Source organism: Oreochromis aureus, linkage group 13 (assembly GCF_013358895.1).
Source record: "Oreochromis aureus strain Israel breed Guangdong linkage group 13, ZZ_aureus, whole genome shotgun sequence".
In the NCBI taxonomy this organism is placed as follows: domain Eukaryota; kingdom Metazoa; phylum Chordata; class Actinopteri; order Cichliformes; family Cichlidae; genus Oreochromis; species Oreochromis aureus.
The window spans coordinates 24,821,555-24,836,748 of NC_052954.1; the positions used below are offsets into that span (position 1 = coordinate 24,821,555).

Below are 15,194 nucleotides of genomic sequence, written 5' to 3' on the forward strand. Positions count from 1 at the left end.
GATTAAATCTAGCCCTCCTCCCCTTGTTCACTCCTCTTTTCCCATTTAGCCCTTTTTATCTCCATCCTTTCCTTTCCATTTCCATCTCCTTTCCTCTCAGCTCATTTCACTTCTCATTAAGAGCGCAGATAAACTAAGCTTTTATCCAGGCAGGGATGCCATAAACCAATTCAAACAGACTGGAGATGGGTTATCGCTTGCATTGCCTTGTGCTTGTTGAAACACGGCTCTAAAATTGATATGATTATTTCTCATAATATAAGAGTCTGAACCATGTAGGGAGCTGGAAACAGGGAAGAGACTGATAGTGTAATAGATGTTTTTACATGTTTTTTCTTTCAGCACAAATTAGTAACTGCAGCTCTTCTGTCAGTGTGTGTCATTATGTTATTATCGTAACTCTTTGCTTCTGTGTTTCTCCTCTGCAGAAAGAAAGTGATATAAAGAAAGGGACAAAAGGAAACAGAAAAAAGGGAAAGTAGGAGATTACCTATAAAAGACAAAACAGAGAAGGAAATCAGCCCTGTGCTAAGCTCGCATCTTTAATACCTCTGTCTGTCCATCCATTCGTCTCCAGGCCTAAGCCCTGATATGGCCCCACGAACGAAACAACAACACATGATACATTACTAATTGGAAGAAGACTGATGTCCCTGCACAAAGTCACCCGCTTTCCAGAGAACCAAAATTAATCTGTATATCCGAGTGTGTGTGTGTGTGTGTGTGTGTGTGTGTGTGTGTGTGTGTGTGTGTGTGTGTGTGTGTGTGTGTGTGTGTGTGTGTGTCTTAGGGCTTAGAAAGAACCATTGTCCATATCCAGCAGAACTGAATGTGTTAGCACACAATCAGTTTGTAATCCTCATGTCTACTGAGGAGCTGCAGATTTAGCCTGAGGCGACCTGCTACCACCAGCTGAGGAGTGACAGGAAAAGTAGCAGAGCATTAAACTACATGTTGAATTGTAAGTTTAATACAAACTGCTGTGCTTTCTGTCTGCTTTAAGGGCTGAATATTTCACTTATGTTAACTCTTCTAAAATATGAACAACTATGGAAAGGGATCCCTTTTGTTTTGCTGCTGTTGATGTTCAAGGAAAAACTAAACACAATTAGTTGGTTATCATAATTGGATATCGGGAAAAATCTGATTGACCTTCTAAAACAAAAGCTAAAACCCACTCCTTGTAAATCAAAGCAGATGTATGGAGAGAACTGCATTATGTCACACCAAACTGCTAAACCTGACAACATTGGAAAACCCTCCTACTGCATGTTTTAGGGTGTGATCCCTTATAAAACCGACAATCCATCATACAAATTCACTTCAAAGCTGACTGTGAGCTGGATGGAGGTGAATTCACCCTTGACATTCCTCCAGATGCGAATTTAAAATCTGCAATCCAGGCACTGTGTGAGATTACCAACACTTGCATGACACCTACAAATGAAAAGGTTTTTTCTGCATTGTGTGCATGACTGTATGACTTTCATACTAGACATTAAGCCCCTAAACACAGCAGTGTTTACAAGTTCACATAGACTTCTGCACAACCTGAAGTCTTTTTAGCAACCAGGGATACGTACAAGACAATAAACTGACACTATAAGCAGTAATATTTTTATGCTTTTTTCCAGATGATTTTGGCACAAATCAAGATATTAATACACCTACATGTCCTTGACTGCCATGGCTTCATCCATAGATCCCTCGGCCAACAGAGCACGAATCAGGTGGTCGTAGGGGGAGGGGCCTAGTGCCACACCTTTTTTTTCAGCTTCCTTCAGCATCCCAAATGCTTCTGCAGGAAGAGAGCAAGAAAAAAGGGAAAAATGAGTCAAGACATTGGCTGGGATAACTGAAAAATAGAATTTAAGATTATCCTTGTATTAATGGATTAACAGCCTAATCTGAACACACAATAGTAAAATGTTATATGTTATGTTACCATTTCTCCTCAATATTTAAGGGAAAACGTGTATTTGCGGTATCTAAAGTAGTTGGAAAAATTATATATTTGTAATTACATACAAACATTGTTTAAATGGTAATAATAATTTAAGGTGATGTTCTTCAACTGTGGTGGAAGCCAGTATGACAAATAGCTTCAAAATCAACCACCTGACCAGGTGTGTGATGATTGGATACCTTGACATTGTCCAAAAGTGTCTGTGACCACCTTAAAACTTGAACAGTTATTAAATCTGACCCATTCCTATGAGAGCAGGCACTTTATTGTGCCTTTAAGAGCATCTGTTTGGAAGAGTAGTCACCCAAGACTGCTATATAAACTATTTCATTTCAAGCATAATTTGACATTTATTCTTTCCCCCCCTCAATTAATCAGTAGGCTTGGCACTCGGTAGATTTCACCAATAGTACAATAAAAAAAAAATGCTGGGTCAAGAGGAAAATGCCATGCCTACACAGCATGAATCAGCAGAAAGCAAAATCAAAAGGTGGGCAGGTAAAAAAGCCACATGTCAGAAAGTGAGATGCTCAATTTTTGGGAGGAAAAACTTTCTTAGGAACGAGAATCCCACGTAAGAAGACGAGTGTAACAGACTAATCTATCAAGAAGTTAACTAAGAAAAACAATTTGATGCTTTTGGAGATAATTTGTTTTGCAGGTGCAATACATACCACTGCCATGAAAAAGTACTTACCCCTTTGTGATTTCTGATTTTTTGGCAGATTTGTTAATCGAAGATCAGTCAAAAATAACCAGAGCAAATACAAACTGTAGTTTTTAAATGATGATTTCATTTATTAAGAGGGGAAAAGGTATCCAAGCCTACCTGGCCCTTTGAGAAAAACCAACTGCCCATTAACCTAATAACTGGTTCTGCCAACTATGGCAGAAACAACTGCAATCCAGCATTTGCAATAACTGGTAATGAGTCTTTCACATGGTTTTGCAGAAATATTGCCAAACTCTTTGAATATAAAACATTGCAAAAAGATCCCAATGCTATCACCATGAATGACGGGAAAGTAGGAAATTGTCTGATAAACAATTTCTATTGTCTTATATTCTCAAATTCTAGTTTTAAGAGACTGGAATTGGTGATTTTATTTTATACACCTCTGATGTTTTAAGTATGACAAATGTAGTATGTCTCCCCTCTAAGTCTTACAGGAAAACAATAGCAGGACCTCCTGCTGCTTACCTTTGGCCTTGCCCTTCTTACAGAGGGCCAACAGACGGACCTGGTAATCGCTAACACTTTCAGTTGCAGTGGGGGTTGTCGCGAACTTGACCTGCTGTGTGGTGGCAGCTTGCTGGTACCAGGTCTAGAAAAACAACACACAAACACACATATAAAACGGTGCTTAAACTCAGTCCGATGTCCACAAAATGCAGCTACATCAAGTATTAAGGTCTGAAACATGTTCAGCTGTGTCCTGGGAAAGAGCTGGTGTGTTTATGTGCATATATGACAGTGCAATAATGCCTGACAGGCAGGGCAAGGTCCCATAATGCTCGGTCACCCATGTAGCAGCAAGAGAAGGGGGTTAAGCTGTATCGGCTGGGGGCAAATTAGGTTTGGCACCCCAGGGGCAAAGGAAAAGTGTGCGTGCTAGAGAATGTGTGTGCTGGAGCGGGTGGTATCAACTCAAGAGCCCCTGGGGTCAAGAAGTTCATCGCTTCAGGCAACGGCAATCACTTTCTGTCTCATCATGCTTCAGGCTGCTTCAGGCGTGCACACCAAGCTCAGGAAAAATGCATAGTGAAGGAATGAAGCAAACAAGAGGAATTTAAGGCTTTTTAAGACTTCATTTCTTTACCAATTATTGTATTTAATTAGTAAAGAAATAAAATTTAATTTTCTCCATTTAATTTCGTTACAGCTGAACACTCATATCGAGCCAAGCATCAAGCGACAACCATATGGTAGCATTTAGTGTCTGGCTAAATTAGTCTGGCATTACAGATTTAGAGACAGATCAAGCTGTAATTCCTTTCACCAGCCAACCGGTCTGATTGACTACACTTCAGATCAGAGCTTCAATCCTGTTTCCTCTGCATGTAATGAACAGGGGCTTAAAGTGGAGCAGAGTAGGGGGGCTGCATGGAGAGCGGCTGATAAGAGTTTTCAGAGGTTGTTTGGGGGGCGTGGGGGGGTTGCTCCTACAATCAGAGGCTGGGGTCAACCTGCTCTTTGGTTAATCGATTCAGTCAGCAACAGTTTTATTCAGACAAAAAAAATAAACATGTAGTGTCATCTGAATTTAAAAAAAGCAGTAATTAGACCATTGTGATTTGAATGAGGGAGTGCAACTTTTAAAGCACTTTGCCACATTAGTACAGGACCAGTAATGTACCGAATATTAAATGTAATTATTGTGTTATTACCATGCAATTTTAGGTATAAACCATCAAAGAGGGCCAAGCAAGCCTTAATATTGATTACTATAAAAACAAAAACAAACTAACAAAACACTAACAAGGCACAAAATAAGAAATACAGGAAAACTAAAAATCAACAGTGCCGTCTGTTAAACAGTCACAAAAGTGTTAGAGTTAAAAAAATATTTTAAAGACAAGAATTATAAGATTAAAAGAAATTGTCATTCTGATCTCAATCGTCAGGCTGTTCCTCCTGTTTGAGCATCAAAACAGAGCTCAGTATCCAAAAATCCCTGCCAGGTTAAGAGCTGAATGCTTGACATTTTAGGTAAGCTACACTTAGTGTAGGCTAGAGAAGTGGAATTCTTTCAGACCAATAGGTAATATATAAAAGTTATTATCAATGAACTTTGGAAGGTTCTGAGATAGCCAGGATTTGATGTCTTTTAGAAAGGTCAATAGATTGTCAAGGCTACTGGTGTTGCACAGCAGAGAGAGATTTAATACTGTGTTATGAGCAAAACTGAATGGGCAATATTAAAGCTATGAATGATCTGGCTGAGAGGAAGCATGTATATTCAAACCATAAGTGGGCCTAGGATAGAGCCTAGGATAGATAACGCCTCAATTATCTGTTAATTATTGATTAAACAATGACTTAATATAATATCTCAAAATAGCAACAACTTCACATCATTAAATTGCTTTTTAGACAATAAAAATTCCAAAAAAATGAAATATTACCTGACAATCAATTACTTCAATTAATCAAACTGACTGCCATGATTAAAGACTTAAGGACACAAATCTATGAACAGGCCCACTATGTTGAGTTTTACCATTAGTACTACATGGCTGTATGTCATATTTAATATCAGGCACCTTTAGCCTCCTTCACAGCTCTTTCTTCTTGCCTTTGCTTTTAGGTTTGCCTTCCCTGCTCTTGGCAATCATCTTTCTAATATCAGACCTGCCAACTGAGCATTATTGGGATTTTCATTTTATTGTAAGCTGGGACTTTACCTCAGGTACCTCGAAGGGTACCTCCTGGCCATTACTCTTCAGGATGTCTGCCAGTAAACGCAGAGTCCTCTCCCTGGGAATGACGTTCTCCTCCTGCATCTTCGTCCACATGGCTTCTGCCTTCTGCCAGTTGTTGGTCTCCTCTGAAAGCAACCAGAAACAAAGCAGTGGGAATGAGAAAATGTTTATGATTTGTTATTGGAAGCCATGACACACAGACCTGTGAGCCTGTATAGTCAGCTCACTACCCAGCATGCTCAAGAGAGCAATTTCTGACAAAGCGCTCCATGCTGAGAGAAGGCAATCAAAGCACTAATCTGATCAACAGACTGACCCTCAACTATGCTGTAATTTATCAAACACACCAGCTAGTGGTGTGGTGTGGGTGTGTGTGTGTGTGTGTGCGTGCGTGTGCGTGCATGTAGGGAAGGGTAATGGGTCGACAATCAGCTTTAACACTCCAATCACAAGCGTTATCTGTTCTGCTCTCCAGTGCAGCAATCACACCATGTCTTCTGCTGACTTCTGACTGATCCCATTCTGCTGCACACTCAAGGTCTGGGAATGAGCTCAGGAGGCACACCCAGAGGTGAAAAGTCACAACTGAAGATGAGGTCAGGGAGGGGGGGCAGTTTGTAGGTCAAACCCACAAACACCCACAAACAGAGAAACAAAATAAAAGAGCACACAGACAAATGAAAGGAAAAGACTTACTGCAGAGCCGGAGGAGATAATTGTACATCTCATCTCTGTCGCACTCAAACAGCTTGGCTGTCATGTCCACCATCTGCTCCAAGGCCTCCATCTGTACACACAGACAGAATATAAAGTTCAACTTTGATTTTTTTCCTGCATTTATATTCTTTTCTTCTTCTTCTTTGTGTGGCTTTGGTAATTTTAGGCCTGTGTGTGTGTTTGTGTTACCTACCTGGTTATTTAAAATGCATTTCTCTGCATACCACTGCAAGCGTCCAGGCTTTGCCCTCAGCCCGGGGGTCTAGAAAAAAGAAAACAGACATAAGAAATCAGTTGATTAATTGATAAATAGCAGCTTCAGTAAATTGTTCCTCACATTTCTCAGATGTCAAATAACTGGTCAGATGCTGCGTAGCAACAAGATAACAAGATATGCTTCAAAATTTATTCATTTTTTTTTTTACTTCATCCCAATTAATAACATCTTCCAACATCAGGCTTATATTTTGTCGTTGTCGTTGTTGTTGTTAGTAGTACTACAATGTCTGTACTTCATGCCAATTGTGTTTGTTTCTTTACTTCTATTTATATTTGCTGCAATTTCTGCTGCCCTTAACCAGGTCTCCCTTAAGAAAGGAATTTTTATCTCTCAAAGTAAAAAGTGTCATTGAGATTAAAGGACAAATGGAAAAAAAACATTACTTCACTGAGCACAACATAGGGTGGAGATTAATATAATACAAAACCATTAAAGCATTATCCTTAACATAACACTGATCCACCCGAACCCCAGAATAAAGAGTCCTTAAATATTAGCATTTATTGGTGTAGAGTAATCACGAGCTGATATACAACAGATTTTAAAAATTAAATGTGTCTGCTGGCAGGAGGCTTTGCACTTCATGTAAGTGCAGTGGTTTTACAATATCATCAATGATGTATCTTCAGTCACTCTATTTCTAAAGATAATGTGTTTGATAATTTGTTTGGCCTTGCAGATTATCAATACATAAAAGCTAAAGGGCAATTTACTGCTACAAAGAAAACAGAGCTGATATTATAATGTGTTCAGGAGTGGGACACATGCATTTAGCAAAGCTACAGCTGAGGAAATTATTTTCATTCTCAATTTATCTCTTTTTTCTTTTAATTAGAGCTGACAAATCATTTAGTTTCACAATGTAGAGAATATGTCCATTAGAAGTTTGCAAAGTACTTTTTCCAATTTACAGTTTAAATTACTTTTTCATTAACCAGTTATCCAAAACTCAGATTATACAAATTTGCAGTGCTGTGCAAAGATTTACAGACTTCAGATTTTTGTTTATAATCCAGTAACAACATAGAAGCATCCAGAGGTGTGGACTCGAGTCACATGACTTAGACTCGAGTCATTAATTTTATGACTTTAGACTTGACTTGAAAAAAGGTTGTAAGACTTGGACTTGACTTGGACTTTTACACCAGTGACTTGGGACTTGAATTGGACTTGAACCTGTTTACTTGAAAAGACTTGATATTTTACCCAAATCTAAAATTTAACATACATATTATATAAAAAGTGCGGACCATTAATTCACTTTATTCATTCATTCATTCTTACCACACTCCATATGTATGTGAGCGTGGGCTGCAGCACAGCCAATCAAATTAACCAGATTTGAAAAAAACAAGAACAAAAACGCTCGAGCCAAAAATGCTTCCAAGAGTTATTTCTTTCGGGTACATAAACTACGAAGTAGTCAACAAAAAACGAAATGCATATGCAAAACATGCAAGAAGAGAATCACAGACGGAGATGGAACAACTTCCAACTTTGTCCGACATTTGAAGTTGCATAAAGAACGGTAGGTGGTGCTTTTTTTTTTTTTTTTTTGCTACGATGAGACAGCTGACTTAGCTAACTTCATCTTATTAGCAAATGTTCTTCGGCTACGTTGATGATACTGTTTGGCTTTAACAGGTATGATATGTTTGTCATGCTATTTTAAATCCGGTCCTGCAAGCCCATCCAAGAATAACATGCAACTTGTCAGCTCAGAATTGTCGGTGAATGGTGAGCAGGGTCCGTTTCAGAAAGTGGGTTCTGTAGCTGTACTCAGTCTCTCTCCGCCTCCCCATCATTAACCCCGTAGATTTAACCCAGTTTAGACTGACAAATATTTATTTTACCATCACATCACAATTCAAAATCACTGTGTTTAATTTGCAATTAGTGTATGGTCGTGTTTAACTTTTGCATGTCTGAGCCAGGGAAATTTTTTGTTTGGTTAGAAAATCTGGCCCACCTTAGTGTGTAATTGAGTAGTCCTGCTATACATGGCCTTTTTCTTCTGTCATTTATGTCAATACATCAAATAAAATACTTTGATCTTATATTATTAGCTGTTGTTTATTTGCAAAGGTTATTCTCAACAGGGATGCTAGACAAAAACGGCGTTTTCTACAGACAGCCTAGCATACGCTCTCCACTTGCGAGTGAAAAGAAAAGAAAAACAGCCCTTCCCTATTGGTGTTAGAGTTTACCATGTCAGCCAATCAAAAAAAAATGATAAGGCAACATGTGACATTTGGTTGTTTAGGGAGAAGGGAAGTTTTAGGAGTGACACCCGCGACGGAAAGCGGGCGAGCGAAAGAAAGAGAGAGAGAGAGTTTTCATATGTGAGACATTAGTGACGTTTAGCGTGTTTGGAGGCTATAGTTAGTTTGTTGTGTAGTTATTGTTTTGTATTGTGTGTCGGTTAGACTGCTGAATTTCATATTTGATCTAAAAAGCTGTCAAAGGCAGATTCCAGTGTAAACGCTGTCTCCACATAGAAAACTGGACTGTTGCACCTCCAGTTGTCAGACCTGCAGGGTTTAGGCCTGTGGTGTTCTCCTCTGTCTTATACTGAACACAAACTACATTTTTGGACTGGCACAAATAATTTGTGTGCCTTCTTATTTGATGCAGCACACCTGATTGTTCTGTAAATAGATTTAAATGGTTATATAAAAACGCCTGAGGCCTTGGCTGCATTTTTAGGTAAATAGTACCATATAACTTTGTTGTTTGCAAAACTTGTGCATAATTTTTAGAAATGTACAATTTCTATTTGCATTTCAAGTTATGAAAATGATTCGTTAAACATGTAAAAAAATATAACTTTTTCTACTCGGATTCTGAATTTTTGTCTGAATTTAGATCAACTGTGCTAATATAGTATACCAAAATGAAAAAAATAACTCAAATTTCAGATATTTGAGGTTGTGCTGTAAATAATGATACCAAACAAGGCAAGAAAAACATATTTTAAAAGTGAAATATAGAAGTAAAATCAAAAGTAGTCAAGAACGGCCAATTATACCCGGGACCCCAGAGGGTTAAAAAAAAGACTTGAAAGGACTTGAAATTCAAAGTTTCGGACTTGGGACTTGACTTGAAAGTTGTCTGTCTTGACTTGGTCCCACCTCTGGAAGCATCTAACTGATCTGAAATTTCTTCTACACTCCAAACATACAGCCAGATTCATAAAAAACACATGTTCAGCTCCACAAAGTACAGGAAGTCATACAAAATATGCTACTGTATCTCAGAATAACACAGTCTGGGAATAAATGAAGGCAGAAAACTCAGAGGCAACCCAAACAAAGAGGATTATTACAAAACATTACAAAAGTTGAGCACATTTTAGAGCAATATTGATACAAAAAACCATAGCCAATGTATATCGTAGGGGCAAGACTAGCAAATGTTTGCCGATAATGAGTTTAAAAACCCAGTGTTAGCCACTTACACTCTACCTTGTAGTATAGACAATTCTAAAATTCAAAGAGGGGAAAACAAAATACATTCTGGAAGGAAAACAATTTAATTTCTCTATGACTCCACAATGCAACACTGGAACTGCCCTATATGAACTGTGGAAATACTACAGAAAGATCTCCCACTACACTCTTGAAAAGGGCATTTAAAAAAAAGCAACTTCAACAATAAAATTATGATTTCAAATGCAGAGAATCTGAGGCCCCGGCAGCTACAGCTAGGAGATTTGCTCAGATTTTTAGGACACCAGTGAGATGCAGACAGACAGAGTGTGTGGGCTGTCAATAAAGGCTGACATAGATTGATCTGCAGGCTCATGTAGCTATGATTTAGTCTGATATGAGGAGTGACTAGATGATTATCATGGAATAACAGTGATCAGGATTTCATCTGTCTCCTGGGGGCTTTGATACAATCTGAATAAGACTAGGATTGAGAAACCTCACTCTGCCTGTCTTCCTGGTAATCTGGCTAAGGAGAAAAAGAAAAAAAAAGGACACAGACCGATCTGGCAGGAAGTTAATCTGAATGAGGATCAACAGCACTCAATCCCTGCTGGCCTCTTTGATGGGAGCCCATCATACTGTGAGAGAGGGGAGAGTAAAAGGAAAGACCGGCTTCATCCCTTCCCCTGACCATCCCTCACTGCCATGCTTTCCTCTTTCAATCCCCACTTCTCTCAATCCCTCCCTCTTTCTCCAAATCTCTCCTGCTCCTCCTCTCCATCCCTCTAGCTGTCCCAGGCAAAGGCATTATGTTCTTACCCAACCAGCCAAAGGGACAAATTAAAATGTGTTGCACTCACTCTCTCTCAGTCTGTCTAATCTTCTTAGAGACTAAGGCCCAGTGCAAGTGCTCCATCTCTTTGCCTCCGATTCCTTTTACTTGGTAAAGTCTTGAGGGCTCAAAGCACCACAACTGCTCACACACACACACACACACACACACACACACACACACACGAATATGTTTGGGATTTTGAATCCATCAGGACAAATCTCCCTAATCTGGGCCAAAAACAAAATCCTCAGAAATAAGAAGGCACATAGTTTACACACACGCATGGTTACATGAAAAGAATTCAAGTTTGAAACAAACCCCACCCCCCCAAAAAACAAAAAGTCACTCAGAGATCATGGAAACATGTCAAACAGCTCAAATAAAACTATACTGGAGTTCCTGTTGCCACCTTGTTCGGTGTCTTGCGTAGCCTTTAGTTGCCAAAGCATCTTCACAGGTTTCTCTCACCTACTTACGTGCATAGACAAAAAGAAAGCGCTGGAGTCGACCTTTCCTCACCTCCACTTAACAAACCCTCTCCATCTCAATTCCTAATGTCCTAATTCCACTAATCACCTGGCCACTCAGCCCCCCACACACACAAATACACACACGCAGAGGCAAACCCCTCTCCCTAACACAAAAACACATAATGGCTTACCACTCTTTAGCAATACTACCTAACCTTGACCATAACACACACAATAATAGGCCTGGCCACCTGACAATCCCCTATCTAACCATGACCATTTAGCACAAAATTGGCCACCTTTCTCTATCATTACATTTAATTAGCTGTGATTAATCAGCTGCCAATTATACCAAACACAGCCTAAAGAGAGACACCACTCTGGACTGCCACTTGACGCTCTCACAGGGGAAAAAGTATTTGTGCATCTGAGTGTGTGTATGCATATTTGAGTCAAAGATATGATTCAATTGTAGTTTATCACCTCAGCAGTGGGTCCATCGTCATGCAAGTATAATAAGGGGGAGTTCAAAAGTGAACTTTGTGTTTAGACTGTTCTAAAAGTCTGTGAAGGTTAAGTGAATCCTGGCTTTTGAAATATATCAACTCTGCATTTCTTGTTTGTTTCCTCCTGATTAGACTCTAAAAGACAGGAAAGAATAGCTGTTAATTCTAAAACTGGGGAACTTTAGCACTTTATCCCAAGTTGTGAATGCAGTTTTGAAGCACCTACATGTAACTTGAAACACTGTTGCTGGTAGTATTTAACCCAGAGAGGATTAACCAGACACTCCAGCCGTCTTCTGCTATAGGAAGCATTTTAACAGTTAGTTTCAGTTCTGTTCTTCCCTATTTAACAAACTTTTATGCCCTCCCAGTTTGGTGCATGAACCCAAACGGTGTTTTGTTATTGGCCACTGAGCAATTCACAGCAAACTCCATCCATGAACTCCATATTTAAGCATAAAGCCCACATTATAGTCTGTTGCAGACGAGGAACCCGACAACTGGAGACCCAGTGGCCGAGCAGTCATTCCTGACATATTCTTGTAAGTCCACCACAGGCCCTCACGCAAACCATCTGGCAATGGAATTTACATTACTGGGACCCAAGCGAACTCTGATGGACTCGTGAAAAGTATAATCCCTGCTTTAAGGTGTTCACAGATACATATCTACCAGCACACCCTAGGCTGCAGGTTGATGGTTGATTTTGTAATTGCAGTATCAGATCTATGTTAGATAATGAGATGGAGAGTGAAGCTTAGCTGTCAACTGGTCACCACCTGGTGGTGCGCTGGATCGAGTGGCTGGATAGGCCTGGCATGCCCAAACATATAGCAAGGGTGCAATGGAAGTGTCTGGCAGAGGCCCTGTTCCGTGGATCTTCAATTCCCACCTCTGATAGAAATAATCAATAGCTTACTGAGGCCGGGGATGTCTAGTTCTGTCATGGCAATAATCCCCGAAATAAATGGAGGAGACCGAATGAAGGGTGGAGTCCAGGGAGTTTCGATGTAATCAACACTGACTATAGTAAAGTGAGGAAAATCCTACATCTGAAGAAAAGTGATAACTTTCTCCAGAAAAGCAGATAAGGAAATGTGATGTGATACTTTGTGGAAGTAGGAAATACACACTCTGGTTAAAAAGCAGCCATTGTCCACTAACATCTTGTACGGTTTGATTTCCAGTAGTCATGGAAATAGGCTTGCTGGACTTCTTTTAAATCAATATTCCTGCATTTTTTTTTTTAGTTGCAAGATGTCTGGGGATTTTTGTATGTACTGTGCTACAACATTTCAGTAGGATTCAAATCTGAGCTATTTTTTCCATGACGAGCTCAGCTGTACATCTATTTACAAGGCATCAGCAATCTCACACATGTAGCACGTAGCTGACTCGCTATTATAAGTAGGATAACAGTCATACAATCTAGCGAGAGCCACAATAACACGCCGATAATATTTAAGAGGGTTTGAAAATCCTCAAGAGGGACAAATCCCCATTTCAGTGCACGCCAGGACACGAGAGAGAGAGAGAGAGAGAGAGAGAGAGAGAGAGCAAGGTCAGGGCGAGGGAGTTAAGATATTTTTTACTGTTTTGTTCTCATTCTGATCGGCCTTGTTTCTGTTCCTCTGTTGTCAGGCTCATCCCTCTATTCATCTGCTCATCAATCTCTCTATCTTGTTGTCCATTCCCAACCCCTCTTCCATTTATGTGAAAATCGCTTCTTATCTGCCCGCTTTGCCTCTCTCTTTCTCGCACTAATCTACACAGATTTTAAAGCAGGACTTAAGATGACAAAGATATAAATATTCATCGAATATTCAGGTCAGATGATTTACAATAACAAAAAGAGGGTTGGCAATTCCATCCTACATGTCCTGTGCGGCTTATGACGGCCATGCACACCGGAGAACAATTTTTCATCAGCTAGATTTTCCAAGACTAAGAAACTAATTTTCTTTGCACTCTGATCAGATCTCCAGTCTAACAAAAACAAAACCTTCCAATAAAGACACAATGTTACCTCGACGATCTTCCGTGCCTCGCGGTAGCGGCCCGTCTGCAGGAATGCGAACAACAGGTCATACAGCATGGTCATCTCTCCTCGCTCCTGGCTCACAAAGTCCATCGCTGAAGAGAAAGACAGACAGGCGAGGAAAGGGAGCAGAGAAAGGTCATGAATAAAAACACCCGTAAGGTAAACAAACCCACCACACACTTCATCATTTCCTTCTGATTCCATTATTTGGCACAATGTCCCACTCACAAAGCAGACCTATCAAGACAGCTCTCAAACAAACACAGGTCCCGAATGAAAGCCTAAGCTTCCCCAGTGAACTTGCTAAAACGCTCTGCTCAGCGTTACGTACTATCTCCATCCAGCAGCTTCAGAACAGGTACCACACACACAAACAAACACACACCCTGCAAATTTTCAGTAACCCAAATGAATTTGCATATTCAGCAAACAGAAAAAAAAAGAATAATCCTACTCCCTTCATTTGCACTCATTTAAAGCTGGAAATATTTCACTGATTGGCTCTAATGTGAACAAGTTTTTAGAGTTTCTGACTGGACTAAATGATGAAGCATTTTCTATGTGCAAATCCTATCTTCCCAAGACTGAACCACACCAGCAGGATCCTGTAGAAACTTCCAGGTTAAAAGCATGTTTTCTGTCCTCTTCTTATCTGAAAATAGCTCAGTAGTTGCTATAATTGCCAGACCCTCTGAAAACCCTATACTTTATTTTTCTGTTGGTGCTTGAAACCAAACCAAGGTCACACGTGTGAGTGAAGATTTTGACAAGCTGTGTCATGCTTTTAGTGTGTTTTGGACAGCTGAAGGCCAGTCTGCTGGAAGCTTTTCTTCCGTTTTATTTTAAAAGGTGTATTTTTAAGGTGAATTTTCAGACTATCCACGCACTGCATCAGCATGGGTCCACAGGGGTACTCACGATGCAGCGAGTGCGAGTGTGACTCAAGGTTTATGTCACAAGTCATCCTCTCTGACGCTTTATATGATGGAGTGAGAGGCGGCGTAATTTGTTATTCGTAAGTTGACACTGCTTTACATGCTGGTCTCTTTCAGCACTTTAATCAGAGTTACTTTGGATTTAAGGGTGCAGCGACTAACTGTGAGGGTTTGTCACCTTTTGGCATGTTGGGGGAATGAAAGGGGACAGAGGGGAGGGAAGGAAGTGGAGAGGTGCTCCACTGTACGGTTTCAACCTTTACGTACTCCAGAGCCACTTGCCCCGGCGGCACACCGAACTTGACCTTTTCACCGCGTCGCTGTCGACATACAGGGAGACTGTTCTAAATGTGACTGGCTGACATGCTTCACCGTGACCCTGGTCTGAACCTTTCTCACTCTCTGGTCCTCTTATGCTCTCTTGGGATTGTTGGCACTTGTTACGTGTGCGTTTAACGCAAACACTGAATGAGCACTTTGGAATAGCTCCTCCCCACACACAAAGACCCAAATGAATAACAAAAGGTTGGAGTCAATCAGAGGAAACAAAGATGGATCACGCTAAGCTGGAGTGGGAGTAAAAAAATTTG

At 40.1% G+C, this 15,194-nt stretch overlaps 1 protein-coding gene across 1 annotated transcript in view; it reads right to left on the reverse strand.

Annotated features, from left to right (window-relative positions):
- lrpprc (leucine-rich pentatricopeptide repeat containing) overlaps window positions 1-15,194 on the reverse strand; it is a 61,071-nt gene that overhangs the window by 14,837 nt on the left and 31,040 nt on the right. Inside the window, exons 25-30 of the mRNA XM_039621629.1 lie at window positions 13,655-13,761; window positions 6,300-6,368; window positions 6,086-6,176; window positions 5,372-5,514; window positions 3,168-3,291; window positions 1,672-1,798 (exon numbers count right to left, since the gene is read on the reverse strand). Coding sequence (XP_039477563.1) covers window positions 1,672-1,798; window positions 3,168-3,291; window positions 5,372-5,514; window positions 6,086-6,176; window positions 6,300-6,368; window positions 13,655-13,761 — 661 coding nt within the window. The remainder of the gene's footprint in view (window positions 1-1,671; window positions 1,799-3,167; window positions 3,292-5,371; window positions 5,515-6,085; window positions 6,177-6,299; window positions 6,369-13,654; window positions 13,762-15,194) is intronic.